Below are 22,252 nucleotides of genomic sequence, written 5' to 3'. Positions count from 1 at the left end.
AGGATTGTGATTGCCTGAGACCAGCAACTCCGAAGACATTGAATGATAGGATTTCAATCCAGAGAAGCTAGTGTAGATTAGCTGAACAATATGGCATTCTGCTGACTATTGCACTCTCTCAAGAAATCAAGAGAACAAAAACACTGCAAAACACTTCGGAAACCTGCCGCACTGGCGAGTTAGTATCATGACTGTGGTGTCTTAAGTTGTCAATTATAGAGACACTGTAAGATTACTTCAATATCATTTGGAATCAGCAGGATTTAGGGATTTCATTCAGTAGCTAAGATTCAGTGGATTATGCATTGTCCTCTGTGTTTCAATGCCTCCCTATTCCTCTCTAAAAAGCACTCGTTCTCGCTTTCTTTGTAACAATCAAACTGCCTGGCTTTGTTTGATCAGGGAAATGGAGCTCTCTCAAATGTTTGTGTGCTTTCACATTAGAGCTTTAATTTGGTTGTTTATTTGCTGTGAATTTAATTGAACTGCCAATGGCAGTCATTGGCTCATGAATATGCTCGCCGACAAACATGTCTGAAGCCCAATGACACAAATCCCCAGGGACACAATAGCTTTGATCAGCTCATGTAGGTTGTCCTATATTGAATCACCTTTCCCCCACTTTTTTCCCCACAGTGCCCTTTTCAGATAATTTTCACAAGTCCATCCTTAACCTTTTCTCCTTCTTTTAAGTGCGAGTGCCAGCCTGGATGGCTTTGTTAAGGGATTGGTATATTTCAATGGGCCTTAAAGCACTCCCAAAACATCTGAAAAATGGGATTTTGATTTTGAGTTTACTTTTCCACATGCTGTATCTCTAAAGCATGAAGCTTCGATCCTCAGCCTCTTTTACTTTGAACCTCTCACTGAATCTCCCAGCAGTCTTCCAGGTACTATCCTATCTGTGCCATGCTCGCTGCCAAAGATGACCTGAGGTGAAGATATATGGCTCATGAGTCATGAGAAAGATGAATGGCATGTCTGGTGATGCCTGACCCTGAAGCCACGACTTGTGAACGCAACTTCCTCATATTGTGGATACAGTCACTGTATTTCCCCTGGAGGGAGAACCTCTCATGCGGGAACTTTATTGTGTCAAAAATGAAAAATTCTGATGTGTTCTTTATTGACACATTGACACATGATGTCATTTGTCTTGAAAAAACAAACTTCCAGGCATCTGGCATGTATAAATTAATTTTACTCAAGTTCGTGTTGTTCCAAAAAGAATTAGATTTTCTTTCTTCAGTGTAGTAAAAAAGGTTAAATATAGTGCTGCTACAATATGTTCTCCATGCAATGAGGCTTTCAAGCTACAAAAAGTCCCAAAGGCAATGAAAAAATGACCTGTTAGACATAACAATTTTCCATGTTCCACTGAAGAGAGTAAATCAAGCAGGTTTTGAGTGACACAAGAGTGAGAAAATAATGAGCATTTTCATGTTCGGCTGAACATCCTTTTAGATAAAACTGAGAACATGCCTTGTTTTCACAGTAATATTTTTTAGGCTAAGAAGACACATAAAATAAATTGAGTAATTAAATTAAAATTCTATCATCATTTTCTCATTTGATTTTATTATATTTCTTCAGTGGAACACATAGTCACTATTTTCCATTCAATAAAGCTTTTAAGCTGCAAAAAAAGTTACAAATCCTCCATAAAAGTGGCCTGTTTGACTTTCAAAATGTGTTTTTCTATGTTCCACTGAAAAAAGGAAATCAAGTGGGTTCTGAATGATGGGTGCGAAAATAATGAGAGTCATTTCCATGTGTGGCTGAACTCCTCTTTTAGATAAAACTGAAGACATCCCCTGATTTCACAATAACAATTCTTTTAGGGTAAGCAGACACCTTTTTCCTCTCTAAATTTAGCTACAAATTAAGGAAAATCAATTTGGTAATTGTAAAAAAAAACTAAATGAAAAGGCAGTTTTACACCACAGTGCTGCTGGAATCACTTTAGGGGCTCTTGTGTATTGTTGCATACATTATGTGAATCAAAATAGCTCTCGTTCTTTAGGGCTGCTGTAATGGATCCAGTTTGAGGAACAAGAGATGCATCCCCGGTGCAGAAGATAGCAGCTGGAGGAAAGTGGTCCGGGGGTTTTACTGCTCTCCTCATTCATGCACTGTGCTCATCTGAATTCAGCTGATATGGGTGATGATAATCTAGACTGAGCGAGGCAGGAGGGAGCCACTATCTCTCCAGCTCGGGTGAAGATAGTGCTGCAGTGTGGTTCAAAACCTACCGTGGACGCGACAGCCTGAGGCTGGGGTGAAATACAACCACTGGAATATTAAAAGGTGGCGTGTCTCACACTTGTTCTCTGTCCATCCGTCTTTGCAGCTGTCACGGTTCTCTATAATCAGTCCAAACTGCATAATCATCCCTTTTCATCCATTGACACTTCCTAAACTCAATCGATCTCCTGCATTCGCTGAATATGTTTGATATTCATGAGGTTGCCTTATTATAATGCATGCACCAAACTTATGCACCACCGCTGCTTTGTTATTCTACTTAGATAACAGCTGTTTCTCTGGTGTTTTACATCTCTGATGTATAACTGCCCCCATGATAGAGAGGTCTGTGCCCTGTGTGTTGTGTATTGCGCCATGCGGTGCAACACCACTGGGATTATGGGAGTGTGGAGTGTTTGTAAGTGTGTGTAGAGCTCAGTGAGGGACCTGCCCCCAGCCTTTCGCCATATCTTGCTGACTGGCTTGCTCTGACTGCCATAGAAACGGGGTGCTTAAGTGTGGTGGAGGCTCATTCTGCCTGGGCGCTGCTGAGCGTAAGCATCACAGGGATCAAGGAGGAGAGAGAGGGAAAGTGTGAGAAGAAAGATACAAGTATTGGTAAGTACAGAAATGCTGGACCTTTTTAGAGTAGTTTGCATTTGTTTGAGCAGCTTGTGAATGGGGTTTGTGCATCAAGGGAGAAACAGGTTGCATGAGCATGCTGCGATGGAGGGAAACAAAGAGGCTTCCTATACACGTGTTGATTTGATTTTAACAATTGTCTGAGTAGTTCCTCCTGGAAAATTCTGATTATGCTAGTTAAATCTACCTTGAAATGTTTTTTATATGGGTTTTACCTGGTCTAAGCTGATTTTTAAGATATTAAACAGCAAAAAAAAGCTCAAGGTGGTCAGACTAAAGCATGGTGACTGGTCAGCCTGTTTAGACTAGCTAAAGACTAGCGTAGACACTTGAAATGGATTTTCCAGCATGTGTATCAATGTGCGCTTTTACTATGTGTGTGTGCACATGTAGCATCGTCCATCACATCAAAGAGGGCATGCAGTTGCTTGTGCGCTCTTTATCGCTTTTATTTCATCTCTCTGGTTGAACGTGAACACTTTGAAAGCAGACGATGACTGAGTGGCACTGTAGGTTCATGTTTTTTATCCCTTGCCCTTTCAAAAGCCTTTGTAAATATTAAATCAAAGGGGTTTTTGCCCCCACCACGTCCTCTGTGTGCGTGTTTGTTGTTGTTTTCTGTCTTTTATGAGTTCTTTCCATCTGCCACAGAGCACATACTGATCGTTTGGCAGGTGAATTGTGCTCAGTGGCGCATAACAGAGATCCTGTATCACTTTGTGTGTTTGTTTGTTTGTGTGAGTAATCATGGCTGCAGGATACATATGCCCCCCCCCCCCCCCCCCCCCCCCATCAGCGATACTACGTTACCTGCTGCACAGGGATCCTAGCTGTGCATTGGGCTCAAGAACAGTGCATGGGGTAGATGTCAGGTTCGGTAAAACTCAGTCTGATCAACTGGGGACAAGTCTCTGTGTTTCACTCTGCTGGAAACCCCTCGTAAATATGTCAGTCCATCTGTGAAGCACAGTGTCGGCACCGGCACACCCTCGTTCCACAGAGAGAGAGAGAGAGAAAGAAAGAGAGAGAGTCTTGCTCCGGCAATGCAGCAGTGCAGTCAGAGTGAGCAAACTTTGGCTCTATTACCTCCCAAATATACAGCACTATCATAAATCAATAGCGTTGCATTATGTATGGAGGAGAAAGTGTTTTAGGTGCTGATGGTGGAACAGTGCAGATCTATGCCTCACAGGTCTATTCAGTGTTTTGTAATGCCGTGCATGTCTGCGGTGTCACTTGTTTCATGTTGTCAATTTGAAGACCATATTATATCTGCAGTGTGTGCAGATGCTTAGTGAATACAGGGCACATCATGTGAAGATTGACACACTTCACTGACATGATGGGGTTTGATTAGCCCCAGTTTTTTTTTTTTTTTTTTCTGGAACTCTTTTACTGTCTTTTTTACTTTCTATCCCTGTTCACTATCAGTTTTTCTCCTAAATCATATTCAAAATACGTCTGAAAGACTTTTCAGACAAAACATATGAGACCCAAAATAAACAAAGGAATTAATTCATATTTTATAAATAAATCATCTTTTTACATAGGAGAAATAATGCTAGTTAGCTTGTCCGCATTAGTCCCTACTGGTAGAAGTGGTAAGTACACTTTTTTTGTTGTTTTGTAAGGGTTTGTAAGGGCACATATTTTGCTAAAATTATTTATAATATTGCAGATCAATTGTCAGTATCTGTATATTTTGTAGTGCTCTTACAGTGATAGTGAAAATTCTGTTATCATTTACATAGCCTAACCACATGCCTTTCTGAACTTAAATTTGTTATTTAAATATACACACACACATACTGTCACAATTTGGTGCGAGAGAGAAACACGTAACCGAGGAAGACTTGAATACTTCACAGAAGGGTGATCAACAGCAGGGTAACAGCAAATACACACACACCAGGATAACACAGACATATTCCATAGACGATACCGGACAACCAAACAATGACTGCAACTTATATTGGGAACGTGAATGAGGATAATTGATAAGACACACCTGAACACAGAGAAAATGAGGAATGAATACATAACAGAATGAGTCCAGACAATGAGTGACACACACACAACCCACACTTATATGTAAAATACCTATATATAATTTTTATTTTTGTGTCCATACACTGAAAGTCAGTGGGGTCCAGTGTTGATTTAGTCATTGTTTGGACAATAAAACAGTTGAATCAGACTTTAAATTAGCAAATTACAATTTCCTGATAATTTACTCACCCAGATGCCATCCAAGTTATCATTACGTTGCATAATACGTTATCACGTTGAAAAGGACACGCGTGAAGGCAGAAGTACCAACTTTTCAGAAGTACTGTTTTCCTTTAAGGAGTAAAATGGGCTATATTTCTTTCCTGCCTGCCATCTTTCACAGCTCAGGGTAGTTACCAGAAAAGAGTTTGTGATTGTTGTTGTGCCATTAGTGGTGTAATGATGTAATTTTTCCTGCAGCTCTAGAGAGTCACAAGACATTTATTGCTCAAAAACGATTGTGTCCAGAGATGAATGCAAATACCACTGAGATTACTTGGAATGCTAATAGATAGTTATAAATAGAATGACCATATTGTGCTGATTTATATTTTCATCTTCATTTGCTAAGTTGATATTTTGAATAGTTTGTATGTTGAAAAAACTCACTGACCATGCATAAAGTTTCACAAACTCTTACTTGATGTACATAGTTTTGTTTATTGTTGCTGCCACGCATTGCATTTGACTTGTTGGCCTTAACAACATTACACATGAGCTCACAGTGTCTGGAGAGAGGTTACCCGGCGGTTCTGGCCCTGCAGGACGCTTTAGGGGTTCACAAATGTCACTGGCAGACAAAACTGTAAAGAATTCCCATGTAACAGCCAGATGTGTGAACCAAGTGAGACACTATTCTTTTTGCAGTTTGTAAAGTCTGTACTGGCAGGTGGCAAATGTGAGTGGCGAGGTGTGAGATGTGTTCAGAATGTGTGTGTGATCCCCGGAGAACTGTTAAAGGAGCAGTCTTATGACTGTAAAACACAGTTGTGCTCTTCCCTGGGGGTGTTACTCTGATCACTCTGGATCAGTCTGGATGAGACAGAAGTCTACACTTTTTAGTGGAAAATTATTGAAAATAAGATGAGGCTGTGAGATGTTGGCTGTTTGACTTGAATGAATCTCATTTTTATGATAGTCACACACACAGACAGAGAAAGAAAGCTCTGTGTATCCCTTTGTGTGCTACAGTAGTTTGTAGTGTGTTCTGTCAATAATTTACCGATGCAGTATTGATTCCTCATGTTATTTTAATGGGAAATTCTCCCTCGAGCAACACTAAAGACACTTGTCAAACCCGAACACTTCAGCTTGAGCAGGTTCTGTAAAACTATCTCCCATGTGGAGAACATCCTGTGGCCAGTAAACATGTTTCTTCACAGATGAGGATCAGCAAATCGATCTTTAATGGGTCGAGGCAAATGAAGAATTCTGCACAGAACGTGCTAAGAACGGTTCTTGTGTTTAAAGGGGTAGTTCACCCACAAAATTGTTGCAAAATCATATGCTTAATGTTGTTGTTGTTTCACATGGATCTTTTTGAAATCTTAATTAGGGTGACATTATCAAGTTGAGCAGGTTTACATAAAATACAACAAAAACATATTTACATGTTTACATAACCATGTCAAAAAGAGATACATTACCAGTATTTATTAAAGGGATAGTTCACCCAAAAATGAAAATTCTCTCATTAATTAATTGACCATTCCAAAACCTTAAGATCTTAGCAAATAATGGCAGAATTAGGGTGAACTAAATATTCTTTGAAACCTGGATGGAGTTTTCATGCATTAGCAGAACATGATTTCCCCCCCTGTTTTATTCTACAGTGAATATGTGCAAATTAGACTCCCCACGCACTTCTTGTCATTCCTAATGCAGTGTGACGTTTCACCCAACAGCCCCGTGACTCCCGCTGTCATGCCACCGTCAAGTCACGGATCAGTGAAGTGATGCATTGCTCTCTCTAGTGCTGATATGGTTTATTTAATGTCACAGACCAAAGACCAGAAGGAACCATGAACCTGAACTATCAAGATCACTGATTAGTTAGCAATTTACATAAAGCATTAATGTTATTTACAAAGGTATTATATCTGCCTGACCTTCAAATGAGCCCTGATCCAGTGCAGGCCTGGGGTTTGTTGGTTGTGAGTAATGCACATGGACAGTTTTGACAAGAAAGGATGGGAAAAGCTCTGATATTACCTTCTACTGTCACTCTAGTTTCTTTATATTGTTGTTTAATTTATATTGATTTAAAACAACAAATTGAACTTTCAGGCATGGCACTTGTTGTTTCAAGCAGAACTAAAAATACATTTCATAATCAATGTTTTTCCTATTTTTATTTTCTCCTTCCTAAAGGCTAAAGACTTCTCTTTTGTGATGTTTCTGCTTACATAAAAAATATATTTTTGCCAAGAGACGCTTCTGACACATGATATTAATGGCTAATCACTGTAGCTTGGCTTTTCAATTTGGTTCAAGCTATTTTTTTGGATTCAATCAAATGCTAAACGAAAGCATCTATCCATGTTCCATATTTTTATAAAACAGCAACTTTCACAAGATCAGGCTGGCAGAAGCATGACTCACTTAAGCAATAACAGAGTGTCAGAGAGAAAATCTGACATAATAGGCTTTCTTTTTCATGGACAGACAGGGCTTACAATTTTAATGCCAGTTGTAGTAAAAAGAAGTGAAACCTTAAATGAGCGTAATCTAACTTTACAGCTAAGAAATGAAACCCTGGTGAATTCATTGTGATATGTGTTCAGATGAAAGCAGCCATAAACCAGCAGGAGATGCGTGGGCTAAACCCTACAAAACTTTATCACGTTTTCCATGTCACATAAATCTCCCCACGCTCCCAGTGTCCATCCGATGGCATCTGCCTCCATGATTTCTGGGAAGTGTTTTTGCTCTCCATGAAAGATCTATAAATTGGGTATATATATCACTCTTGATAGAACCAATTAAAGTCCAGGATATGTGTAATAGGAAGATATGTGTGATGGGGTCAGTAATTAAGGAGATTGTAAATGCTGCGGTGGGCAGCGGGGACAGACAGCAGCTCTTTTATTGCCAGCCCACACAGTTAATTGGCACACCTGAATCTGCTGGGCTAAAAATATGCATAACCAACTCAGTCAACTGTTAAATGTCACATACATGTGACAATACTGTTTTGTAAAAGAAAAAAGACAATAATTTTGTTGAGTCCATAAGGCATCTCAGTTTTCTTTGGCAGAAATGCAAAAGACTGATAGCAGAAAATCAGTATTACAACACACTCTAAAGAAAAGTGACCACCAAAATAGGGGGGCATCTTGAAATTACAAACTTACTGATTGTTTTTTTTTATTATATTAATTAAACAAAAAGTAGAAAGTTGCTGATTCTTTCCCTGTCATTAAATAAGAAAAACATTGTGAAATTGTGAAAGCAATAGAAAGTATTCTATCGCATTTTCAAAAATGTATAATATGTAATTATATATTTATAATTATTTGTAATATAAATGTTAAATATTAAAATTGAAAAAATAAATAAATATTGTGCTAAAACTTACTTCCATGTTTTGAGTCTTTCAAGCATGTGATAGTGTCCAAATTCTGCCGAGGAGTCCTTCACTCTGAGGATTAGACTTCATGACTGACACTGTTGGTGGTAGCCAGATCAAAGTCATTACAGTGACAGTTCTCTTCTGAGTCTGCCCTGGATATGGTCGGTATCAATGCAGAACATTACAAATCTCTATTGATGTTTTATTCCTTCTTTCCCCAGCTCGTCTGTTATTCCAATTAGTGTGTTTTCTGTGGGTATAAAAGCACAAGTGGGTGTATTATAATTGAAGCTCTAAAAATAAAGATGATTATTATTTTACATATCAACCAGAGTTTGAATTGGTAATCACAATTAATTTTATCTTCTGAAATGGTTGTTTTAAATGTAAATGTATGCAGAGACCTGAATAAATACTGGAGCCTCTTCCTATTAGCCACTGGAGTAAAAAGGCTGAGCCTGACACAATATATTTTCCAAAGTGTGGGAATGATGTGCAATTGCTGGTAGTAGAATATAGATTTTTAGTGATCTTAGTGTGATATAGCACAGCACATGTCCGTTTAAAAACTTTTTTTTCTGGTTCTCGAATCTGATTGGCTGAGAGCGTTTTCAGGCGTGAGATATTGTGGTGATAACAGAACTCTAGCCATTTCACCATTTGTATCACTAAACTTGTAATATTTCATATAGCGAGTCTCAGGGCGGACCACTATAATTTCATAAATAACACTGGTTTTATGTCACATAATATTTTAAGAGTTTTTTTAGGCGAGAATGTAATTGTTTAGTCTTAAAATGTGTTGTTTGTTAATAAAGATAAAGTCTAGATGATTTTGGAATTGTGTTTTATTGTGAATATTAGATTGAGCATAAGAATGAATACTGTATCAGATTCAGGTAATCACACTCGCTGAATTTGACTGTATATAATAGGCCTACTCTGTTTTTAAAACAAGCTTTTAATGAAGCAACTCAAGGTTCCTTCATTACCAGTTCTAAAGTGACGTTTTCACATTAGTAATGGAGACTTAAGATCAGCTATTAAACTGGCAAACTGAGATTTGAATCCGTGGCAGAAGGAAGTAGTTCCTCACAAAAGAGGGTTTTTAAAGACATTCCGTGGTTGTCTCTTTTTTTTATTTACACACTTGTGCTGTCTAACTGTTTTATAGATGCAATATCACACTTGCAATATCACACTTGTATCAATTGCTACTCCGGCAATATTGCTCATTTAATACAGCTGGTAGCAATACAAACACATAAATGAGACACAAAAGCCCTATTCGGATGGTAATTGTTTCTCAGGGCGACGTAAGTGATTTTCACCATTTACTGGGGGCAGTTGGTGATTTAATTTCTGTCCGAATCCAGAATGTCTGTATTTTTCTCTCACCACCCCCTGTAAAAATCCGGGACGAATTACCCAATGTTTTTTGACAAACACCAAGGTCGTGTGGTAGTTTAACTGCCGTCCGAATCCGCATTTCTGAATTAACGAGAAGAAATCGATTTAAAATTCTGTGTTTAACCCCTTTTGAACACTCCCAAACACCGTAAGGTAATATTGTTGCCTACTTTGGTGTAATTTGCACACATATTTCTGAAATGCTGCAAAGCATAAAAAAACAATACTTCATAAATTCTCCACCACAGCGACTAGGAGCAGAAAGAGAAGAAAAGAATGTAAACATTTGAAATCGGTCTTTATTATGGCAGCAACAGGTATGCAGTACAATTTTAAAATGTGTTTTATATATATATATATATATTGCGTATAATTACTATTTTCAAATTTTTTAACAGGAGATTTAATTATTCAAATAAAAATAGGATTATATATTATAAAATATAAAACTAAGTATTTTAAAATACATTTTACACAATAAGAATACATTTGTAAATAAAATAAATTTTATTTACAGAAGACATATGGCCACATGAGCAGCGCGTTCCCGGGTTCGTAAGATCACAGAACTCGCTCCTCCACTGTGAATAAATCGCCATCCGAATCCATTAGTTTTATCACTGAGGTGATATGTAAATGTGTTTTTACAGACATCCGTATGAGAAACAATTACTGTCTGTATCGGGCTGGAACTTGGAGGTTCCTGTCCTGTAATAAGATCTCTTGTAAAGTAGCCTACACTACTGTTCAAAAGTTGTTTTTTTTTACAATTTAAAATAACTTCTATTAATAATTAATAATTTCTATAACATATTTTTAATGTTTTTTCAGCAGCCATTACTCCAGTCTTCAGTGTCACTCGATCCTTCAGAAATCATTCTAATATACGGATTTCAGTGTTGAAAACACTTTTTTTTATATGTATAGAAGTTATAGAAGTTCAATAGTCAACTTAATGTTAAAAAAAGGCAATTTACCTCACTCGAATGTTCACTTTTTGAAAACAATAATTACAACAAATGTTTAATTTGACCATTTTTTGCTTTGGTTATATGGTGTAATTTTCTTATATGAAGGCATATTTTACTATTCAAGATGCCAAACAATAGATAATAGGATATACTAGGATTTCTAATCACACAACTCAATTCTAAACATGCAGCATCTTTTGTACAGATGCAGAATACAGAATAACCACTGTTTTATCAGTTGTCTTGTCACATAAACACCTAGCTACTGTTGAACTGATCTGTACTGGCATGTTTTTGCTAATAGTGCAATGTGCATGTGAGGGTGCACAGCAGCTGAATGTGATTTGTAACACCTTTCACACTGAGGTCTGTGTGGTAGATTCAGATCGATAAACACTTCAGACAATCAAGCTGTGTCAAATAAAGGATGTGAGATGTGAGGAATTTAATAGCATGTGTGTGTGTGCATGCAATCTGTTGCTAAGCCTGTGAGATATTCGGGTGGGGGGTGAGCAGATTACTTAGCATTGTCATGGGACTGGCTATGACAGCGCTTAACATCATGCTTCACACATGAGTATTTGTTTCATTTAAAAAAAAAAAAAAGAATATTTCTCCAAATATTTTTCCAACTTCCAAACACTGTCACTGTCACATTGCCAAGTTTTCAGTGAATAAGTGAAAAATGCTTTCTTGTAATCTAAATTGTTATGGCTGGATTGACAAGCTTTGCTAACTAGGGATTCAGTGCATAAAAAAAAAAAAAAAAAAAAAAACATTGTGTGCTTTCCTCGCGGTCTGGAGGTTTTCAGAGACAGCATAGTAATCAGAAAGTTCCTTTCTGGAAAGTCTGTTATCTTAGCGGCCAAAATGCCTCCGGTCAGCTTTTTTTGGCCACCCAAGACCAAATCCTACCTATTTGAATGGGGAAAACCAAAAACTTAAAACAACATATTTCAAATCAATGACCCATAAATGTTGTTGCTTATACTCAAATATCATTAAAAAAGCTTATATTTAAGGCTGATCCAGCCGATGCGCATATTCAGTTCTACAGTAGCATGTGTCTCAGGACATCCAAAATTGCATGGTCTCTGATTAGATACTATATTTGAATTTTATACTGTAAAACACTTAAAAAGTATGTTCTGAATAGTATGAGTATAAGTAGTGTAAATTAAATTCATACATACTATAAAGGCTTTTACAGCATGAACAAAAATGAAAGCACACTGTGTCCTGATTGGCTAATGATCCAATCTGCTCGATCGGATCACGGTGATCGCATGCATGTTAATGCACCCTAAAGTCTTGGGAAAGCATTGTACTGAACAAGCTGTAAGAATTATCACAGCCAAAATGTGTATCAAGATGTGATAATATGTCTATATTTACACAACAGGCACTGGAGCAAAATTGCAGTGATCATGGCTAGAGGCAGTGAGTCATATTTCAAAAGAGCACTTATTTCCATCAATAAACAGCTTTGTATAAATAGTACTTTTGAAGTAGACCATGCACACTCGCACAAAACAAGACTCCAGTAGCCTGAAAGTGTTTGTTTTTACGTGGAGTGGTTCACCTCACGGTGGCTGACATGTTGAGGTCACATGACCTGATGTACTGATTTTATCTTGGTAAACCTGCTTTTATCCTTCATTTTCACTTGCTCAACAAATTAATCATGGGTGACTGTGAACAGCACATTTCAATGCCATTGCTTACAGACAACTTACTCTTATGTGATGCTGCATTCACGGCACTAGGTGTCATTATATATACAAGGCGACTAAATATGACTTTTTTTACATGAACACTTATCATCTGTACCCTAAACAGAAACTTGAATGTATGTAGAGGCTAAAACCCTTAATTTTTTCCTTTTATTTTTGTCCTTTCTACATTTCTTCATAATTTAAAGTGCCTGAAGGGAAAAAATGGTCCTTGAAGATGTTTTATTCAGTGCTAAATTACAAAATCACTGCCTGTCTGTCTGGTGTATTTGATTCTGAGAATATATAGGATTTTCATTGTCTTTTGGTTATCATTATCCTTAAGAGACTGAGTCTGGAGATCTGAGGTTTCAGATGTTTTCATGATAGGCTTGCAGATCTCTTCATAGACCCTTGAGTTTATCTTAAAGTCTAATATGGGCAGGATATTTCTCAGATCGCTTTCACTTTTATGGGGAAAAAACTCTCTTCTCCAAATCTTCTTGGAGTCTGTCAAGCTCTGGGACTTAGAAATAACAACTGTGTGTCATTGCTAAGAACATGGTCCAGATGCAGCAGACAGTGCTACAATGAATTTATGAATATGTGCCTGAAGCTGAAAGGCTGTTTACCTTTCAAAGTCTTAGTGTATGAGTTCTGCATTGCTCCCAGCAGTCCTTCAGTTTGAGAACCCTGGCTTTGTTTGCTGTGGCGCTCCGCCATTCTGAGATCCAGGGAATTAGGGGATTTGAGATTGCAGTGGAGAAGGAGCTATGAAATAGAGGAATCTAAAAACGGCCCGGATATGCCGATATTTTCCTCTGTGCAGAAGCGAGGAGAAAAGCTCCACCTAAAAAGCTTCGGATGTCATGCAGCATCATGTGCTGTGATTTATACAAGCGACCAGCTGAAGAATGACCCCGAGGCTGCATCTTGATTTTTACACTTGTCCAATTCTCTTAACACCTGGGTAGCATTTGTCCTGTATTCTATTTTAGATGCTTGATCAGATTTCCATTAGTTTTATATAAAATGAGAATATTAAAATATTTAAAATGAATATTATATAGTAAATATTTATGAATTAGCAGTTCATATTGGCTCTGTAACATTTGTATTTAGAGTCCTTTTTTTAAATTAAAAATAAAAAAAGTAGGTATTTTATCCTCTTTAAGAATGCATTTATTTGATCATATACTACAGTAAAAACTGTAATTTTGTGGAATATTGGCAAATTTGCCACCATTATTACCATCTTCAATGTCACATGATCATTCAGAAGTCGTTCTAATATGCTGGTTTGTTACATTTATTTTTTATTGCAATCAATGTTGAAAAACAGTGATGATGCTTAATATTTTTGAGGAAACGGTGATGCATTTTTTTCAGGATTGTTTGATTAACAGAAAGTTCAAACAAACAGCATTTATTTGAAATATAACATCGTAAACGCCTTATTATTGTGATATGCATAGTTAATTAATCCTTGCTGATTAAAAGTGGTAATAAAAACATACTCCTTTTGAACAGTAGTGTATTGTATGTATGTTTGCATATATATGGTATTATTACTTAAATCACAGAGCGCTCTATACTGAGCTGTCACATTGATTTATTCAAGCTGATGTAATTGATCTTGAAATATGTAGCAAGGCTTTGGTGGACTTCTGTGGTTATATTTACATAGATCCTCAGGCAATAGGCCCTATAGGAGACAGATTTATACTGTGCAGTGCATTTTTCCACCAATTCTGCCATCGAAATTAAATGTAAATGTGTTCACATGGGAACGGAGATCTTGTTCAAAGGCATGATATGACAACCCCTCACCCCTCTGAGCTCTCTCTAATGGTGGTCACTGATTGTGATGCCAGTTCCTATCAGTGTGACTCCCTTTGTCCTGAAAATATCAGCTGTCAGAGATGCGTGGGAGGAAGAGAGACTGTGTAATTGAGGGCCACTGAGTTGGGTTAACACACAGTATCCCTGTCTTCCTGATTGCTCTTTGTGTGTGGCTAAATTAGGACGTGTTAGCACAGTTTTCTATTTTGCTGCAGTTTTACCCTGTAATTAACAGAAGGACCATGATTTAATTGGCTCTATTTCAAAGTTCAGATGACCCTCTAATGTTGTTGTTTGTCACCTGGCGTTTTATGTCCTCATACATTAATTCTTTATCTCATGCTGTCCTTTGAGCACACAACAAGGCTCTTTGTTTTTGCTCAAGATTGGATGATGAGAGCTGACAGGGCGCACGTCGCGTCTTATGGCTGGGTTTCTATGGAAACCAGGTTACATTGGAAGACATTTGAAGGGAAAACCCTTGGGCCCCAGTTTGTTCTCTGACTCAGTTTCAAAACAAATCTTAATTGAATTTGTGGGCCTCCTGATATTACTCATGTGCTCCAGACGCGGCTCTACCCCGGTGAACCGTGTGCCTGTGGAGGAGGGGGAAATGAACAGCCCCCTCCTTTCATGTGCTATCTCATAGAACAGCATGTTCTCCTCTCTGCTTCTGCAGCACTGGGCTGGAAGTTTCTCTGAACACCAAGAGAGGCGTATAAGGATGGGATACAGGTTCCACAAACATAAATGCTGGATTCACTGTGCATCAGAGATTCAAGGTTGTTTTTTATCAAGATGATAGATAATCAATAAAAGCTTGACAGCATATCTATATTAAAGGGGAAGTTGCAAATCCGATCAACTTACCTGTGCTTTAAATATATGTATGTATATATATATATATATATATATATGTGTGTGTATGTATATATATATTGACTCACTAGGTCTATTTATAGGAAGAGAGAAAGAGAGAGGCCTAGTGGATAAATTGAATTTTTTATCCTGTTCTTTTCAAAGATACGTAAGATTTTTTATTCCAAATCCAATGACTTTAATACACCTCTTCTATGATGAGGATATATATATATATATATAGATTATGTGATATTTATGAATTAATATTTCATGATTTTGGGAAAATAATAAAATTTTATAAAAATTGTGTGTGTGTTTGTGGTCAATTTCATGTGGTATGACTCCTCAAAGCACATACTACTAAAATATAAAGGGTATATAAAAACCTTTTTGTAAATAATGATTACACATCATATAGTGAACATACAAGGAAATTCTTGATCTTAGTCTTGGCTTTGATGTTAGTCCAAGAAACAGGTGAGGCTTTTTTCCAAATCATCACTCAAAACTTTACAACCTCTGTCCTGGATAGCCGAGAAAAATATACTTTGACTGCATGATTACATTTATGGACCATTATATGCATGGCTCATTAGCTGATAATTATAGCCAGTGTTGTGGTGAATATCATGCTGGTTGGCAACCAGGTCTATGGAGAGTCACAGTGTCACAATGTTTGGATTCATTATCCATATCTCAGTGGATGGAAGAAAACCCCAGTGATTTACTGTCTTCTATACTGCTGCCTTCATGCTGATAAAAAAACCAATTCATCATTAATGTCCAGTTTGCATACCATAAATTCTCACACAGGGTAATATAGCCTCATTATTTCATTAATTTTGGACATGAAAAGGATTAAGCTGGCATTCAAATACATTTTATCTCAAATTTTATACATGATTAAATGTATTATTTATCCACGCCTGTCCAACACCTGTTTAGCATGTCCATCTGCACAAGCTACCCAAACTTATTAGAAATCAAAAGACAACAGAGGCAGACCAGTGGGAGCCACATTTCAGAGTCGGGATAATTTCAGATGACAAAACAGCCGCTATATGGCAGCGTTTGAATGTGGAAATCCTCTGAACACATAAATCCCTGGACCTAGAAATTTCATATCCACTCGGGATAAACCCTGAGCCCTTCAAATGGACACTTTAGAGAAAGCAGTTTACAGAAAAAACCTTGACAGCTTATTCACATGAAATGGGGGACTTCAGCAAAAATGCGGCTTGTAACATCAAAACTATTAGAAACTTTGGAGAAGCTATATCAGTACGTACAGTATGATGCATGCATGCATGAAAAAAAATTAAATAAAAAAATAAAAAAGATAATTTTACCAGTATTTCCATCTTGTTTATTTTTTAGCAAATATTTAAACATCCTTAAAGCAAGATTAATTTACTTAGGAGGAAAACTGTTTATGCCTAGAAAAGAAGGAAAATACAGTTACCATTGGGGTTAGCCACTGTATCAAAGTTTCCACAAAAAGAATAAGCAATTTGATTAATTTCTCCAAATCTTCATTCTGACCTTAAGTCTTCTTTACTTTGTATTGTGTGCTTACAGTAGTCAGGTAATGACAAACGACTTGGCAAGGAATGAGGAACTGAATGAAGAACAAAAGTTCTAAAAGACTCTAAATTACATAAGGCTCCAGGGCCCTTTGAATTGTCAGTAGATTTATATTCCATTTGAACAAGGACACATTGTACACTCCTCAGGAAGCCCAGCCAAATCCTAGCATGCATTATTTCAAATAAATCAAACCGGTCAAAGCAGCGGGCGTTGGGATGAAAAAAAAAAAAACCGTAATCAGTATTTCGAATTGTGCAAACACATCTCAGATGAAAAAATAGAAATGAATTCAGCCGCCTCAATATTATCACTATAAAACCTTTAGAAACTGTATTCCATAGAGCTCCCACACAGAACGACAGATCTCTCTTTTCTTTTAAATTAATGTTTACATGGTGCTTGTCAGCAGTCTTGGAGCTTCTCCAGTCCATTTGTTCTATTGCAAGCAAATTCTCTGTAATCATGAAGAAATGAGTTTGAGCTTGCTTTCCGCCTACATGCATAAGAGCCATTGATGTGCGGAAAGCTTCGCAGTGAGAGCATTTGATATTGCTGCGACATCTTCCGCTAGCATTGTTCCCTTGGAAATGGATTACAGGCCAGTATCTGTAATAACTTTAATTACATTCCATCATTTCTGCTGTGTGTGAATGTGAGTGTTTGGTTTGCACAGGATTACAGTAAACAAACCCATAGATAAGAATCATTGCTCATTTGACCCTTCTAATGCACTTCTCTTTCTGTCTGCCTCGCTGTTTTGACCATCTGTTTCTCCATATTGTGCGGCCCATTGCTTCCGCCCGGCTGTAGACATCGCTGTTGGCTTCCCCATCGGTGTGATAATAGCGTGTGGCTTGGCGCTGCTGTTGCTCGCTGCATTCGTCTCCTGGAAGCTGTGCTGGGTCCCCTGGAGGAGCAAAGCCCTCTCGTCAAGTTCTGCAGCCCTTGCCCCTGACGACTGCCCCTCATTTCATTTACCATCTCTTCTGCCCAGTCCTCAGCCGTCTGAGGTCACTATGGCGACTGACAAGGAAAAGTATCCTATGGCGTCAATGGGCTTCCTGGAGGCAGCTGTTAAAATAAGTCACACCTCTCCCGACATCCCTGCCGAGGTGCAGCTCTCCATGCGGGAACACTTCTTGCGCCGGACGCAGCGCATGCAAAGACAGACCACAGAGCCAGCGTCATCCACCAGGTAACAGTGCCAAAAAACCACCCATGAACACACACATACACCACTGTTCAATAGTTTAGGGGTCAGTTAGAATTTTTCAATATGTGGTTCAATAAAATATTCTAAAAACAGTAATATTGTGAAATGTTATTGAATTTTAAAATGATAATTACATATTTGATTTTAATTTATTTTAAAACTCTTACTGATCCCACAATTTAAGCAGAACTATACAAGGTAATATGTAATTCTAAATTCTAAAAATTCTAAATTGTTGTTACTGGATAATGGTTAATTTATTTACTTTATGTTTGACATGAAAGATTTTGGTTGCACTTTATTTTACAGTATGTGTACTAACGTACTTATAGTGTACTTACAGTGTATTTAAGAAAGTTCTGGTAATACAAGGTAACTACATGGGGTAAGGTTTAGGGGTAGGTTCAGGGTTAGTACCTAGTTATTACATAGTTATTGTAATTACTATAATAAGTACATACTATGTACAGTACATGAGGAACAGGACTGTAAAATAAAAAGTGCTACCAAGATTTTTATGTCTAAATGTTAATAGGATCTTTGTGGAAAAAGTAATTCAATATGTAAAAAATATATATATTTTATTTTGAAGTAATTGTTGGAATTTTTATATTGTATTATTGTCATTTATTTTGATATTTTTCATTTAATTGCATTTTTATTCATATGATTTCATATTTTACATTATTGTAAAAATAATTTAAAAAATGATAACAGATATATTTTAGATATATTTATTACAATTCAAGACACATTATTTATATAGCACTTTAAACTATACAGTGAAGGAAGTTTCAAAGCAAGAAGATAAATATGAGACAAATTCAATTTCTGCTGTAAAGTAGCTCTATTAAGACATTAGTGTGTCATTGTTTAGTTTTAAATAAGTTCAGAGTTGAAAAAGTTACTGAAAAGTTAATCAATTATGAAACAAGTACGTTACAGCTATAAGCAGCAATAGTGTTCGTTAGTCAGCTCAAGTCAGTTTAATGTTGATTTAATTCATTTCAGTAATGGTGTTAAAATGTTTCAAAATGCATAATTTATTAAACAAATTGAATTGAACTATAAAGCAGCTCTACAGAAGAAAATGTTGTCATTATCTACAGTAGTACAACTTTTAAGTTTAAGTTTTGTTCTCATCCAGTTTTGTCCATACAGTATATAGTATATATATAGCATTTTGGAATTCTGTGAAAGATGGAAATGAAACACGTTTAATAAGGAAGCTTCTTACCCAAGGTATGGGCCATTTAACCCCTTCCATGACTTTTGAGAACAAAATTACTGAATATTTTCATTTATTTCCCATATTTTTGCAGTCATTGCTAAATATAATACAATTTAATATTAACTATGCACTGTTCTTTAAAGGGACATCTTTTTATTCATTTTCAGCCTGTGTCTGCAGCCATTTACAGACCTGGTGCTGCATACACATTTACACATTTCATTAAAAATATGCAGCATTGTATATCCCTGAAAGAAATGAATACTATGAATCACACTGTCAGAGCATTCACAGTAGGACACAAAAGACATCATCAATCACAAATACTCAATAACAGAATCTCCCAGAGGAGATGAACACTGACACCAACAAGAGAAGTGTAAAAATATTTATATTTGAAAAGCATATTGCTGATGATGCATAAATATTTGGAGGAGAGTGAAGTCTTTCATCTGAGACCGCTTTGTCATTTTATGCCTTCAATAATGTATTTCAGAGTCACTTCAGGGTAATCCCTGGAACCAAGACAAGTTCTGCTCATGCATACTTGATTCATTTTGGGTAGTTCCAGGGCACTTAATTACAGCACTTGAGTTGTCCACTTGAAATTAAAAATTTGTCATGTACGATTTGCCCATTACATGTATTTTGCCCTTTCAGTATTTGGCTGCTCTTGGAGATTTTTTCACTGCTTTCTGTTATAAAGCACTGGCAAAGCAGTGGTTTCATTCATATTTATGAGTTAAATATAACAGCATTAATTTAAACACTCCTTTTGAGAACAAATGTTGCATAATGAGTGAAATAAATGCTTTTTAAGGTTTGTCTTTTCAAGAATGAAAGGGCCAAACTAGTTCATTTGAAAGGGTAGCAACACAATGTTGGCAAGGTACCGTGTATTTTATGGGACATGAGATGACAAACCTTATGATGGCAAAGTGCATCAAATGTGAAGGACCTCCTTCATAAAATATGGGAAGCTCAGTATATTTTAATGTATGAAAATGTGTTGTTTGCTGTTTGTATGTTCAATAATTGCCTTTTATATTGCAATTGTTATCTGCGTAGACAATTTATTTATTCATTTATATTAGGGATGCCACAATTCTCAATAAAATATTGAGCTGTTCTTTTTCCAGTTTTGCATTTCTGTGAGTTAACACATTAACCCCCCCCCCCCCCCCATATCGTGCATTTAAAAAAAAAACACACCAAACATCTTTCGCTGTAATGAGAAGTGCTTCTAAACTATATTAGGGATACCACTGAAGAGAAACATTTTAAGTTCAAATTAATATTGAAAACGAGTGTTTTTTTTTTCTGTGACCACTATATTATGGAATAAAAATTGCATTGGGCAGCATTTTAGTTTTTTAATCCAACTTTTTCTGAAAACTCATCAAATCCCTCATGCTACTCTCTCTCCTCTTTATCTCATTTTTGCAGGCATAGCTCCTTCAAACGTCACCTTCCCCGTCAAATGCAGGTCATGAGTCTGGACCTGGGAGATGACTATGATGTGGATGAGCAGCCAACCAGCATTGGCCGTATCAAGCCTGAACTCTACAAGCAAATGACTACAGAAAACGATGAATCTGGCAATAGTAAAGGCGGCAAAAACTGTGGCAAAATCAGCTTTTCCCTCCGCTATGACTATGAGAACGAGATGTTACTTGTCAAGATACTCAAAGCATTTGATCTCCCAGCCAAAGATCTTTGTGGCAGCTCTGACCCGTATGTCAAAATCTACCTGCTGCCAGATCGGAAGCAGAAGTTCCAGACACGAGTCCATCGTAAAACACTCAACCCCACATTTGACGAGTCCTTCCAGTTTCCGGTACCCTATGATGAGCTTCCCATCAGGAAGCTCCATCTCACTGTTTTCGACTTCGACAGGTTCTCACGGCACGATATGATCGGGGAAGTCATCCTGGACAATCTGTTTGAAGAGTCTGATCTCTCAAGGGAGACCTCCATCTGGAAAGACATTCAGTATGCTACCTCTGTAAGAGAACCCTGCTGCTCTCTTTTCTCTTGATACAACAAATTCTGCTGGTCTTTAAGTCTATTTTTTTTATTAAGGAGAGAGGTGTATAGCAAGTATGCTCAGATATGTATTGATCACACACTGATCAGTTTATGTACATTAATATACAATAGGATGCAAAAGTACAAGACCACATTTTTAATACAAATTGTTTATTATAAATGTAATTATAAGCATGGAAATGGAGTATAATGTTCAACTGTAAAATTTTAATTAAAATTTCATAACGTTTTAGTATTTGGTTTGAGAACATCTAACCAGTTGTACTGAGAAGTTCACATTATTAGTTTCACAAATTGGCTTATTTGTTTGGCGACCAGATAATTTCCAAATCTTTCTTGTTTATTTCTCAAATACTCCGATTTTTTAATCAAATACTCAGCATTAAAAATGCAAGAAAAAAAAAACAAGAAAGATTTGGAAATTATTTGGTAATCCAAAAAAAGTACAAATAAATAAATATATATAAGGCAAAAATAAATAGGGGTCAGTGTTCATTTTTAAATTTTTGGAAAGACAATACTTTTAATACTTTTAAAATTACAGTACATTCTTACAAAAGATAATTTATTTCAAATAAATGTTATTCTTCTGAACTTTTTATTCATCAATGAATCCTGAGGGAAAAAAAATACACAAAAAATTAAGCAGCACGATTTTTCATGGATGATAATAATAAATGTTTCTAGAAAATTCCACTTTGCCATAACATAAATAAATTACTTTTTTAAGTATTTGAAAATATTATATTTTTTATTGTATTTTTGATCAAATACATTCAGCCTTGGTGAGCATAATAAACTTTAAAACATTAAAACATTAAAAATCATACTGACCCTGACCTTTGAATGGTAAGATATTCAGTGTGGTCT

At 36.7% G+C, this 22,252-nt stretch overlaps 1 protein-coding gene across 1 annotated transcript in view; it reads left to right on the top strand.

Annotated features, from left to right (window-relative positions):
* The first annotated feature begins 2,578 nt into the window (after nt 1-2,578).
* LOC113065288 (synaptotagmin-6-like) overlaps nt 2,579-22,252 on the top strand; it is a 30,997-nt gene continuing 11,323 nt past the window's right edge. The window contains exons 1-4 of the mRNA XM_026236527.1: nt 2,579-2,600; nt 2,668-2,862; nt 17,700-18,084; nt 20,780-21,338. Coding sequence (XP_026092312.1) covers nt 2,579-2,600; nt 2,668-2,862; nt 17,700-18,084; nt 20,780-21,338 — 1,161 coding nt within the window. The remainder of the gene's footprint in view (nt 2,601-2,667; nt 2,863-17,699; nt 18,085-20,779; nt 21,339-22,252) is intronic.

The sequence above is a fragment of the Carassius auratus genome, chromosome 48 (genome assembly GCF_003368295.1).
Source record: "Carassius auratus strain Wakin chromosome 48, ASM336829v1, whole genome shotgun sequence".
In the NCBI taxonomy this organism is placed as follows: Eukaryota; Metazoa; Chordata; class Actinopteri; order Cypriniformes; family Cyprinidae; genus Carassius; species Carassius auratus.
This window is presented reverse-complemented; position numbering and strand designations above follow the sequence as displayed.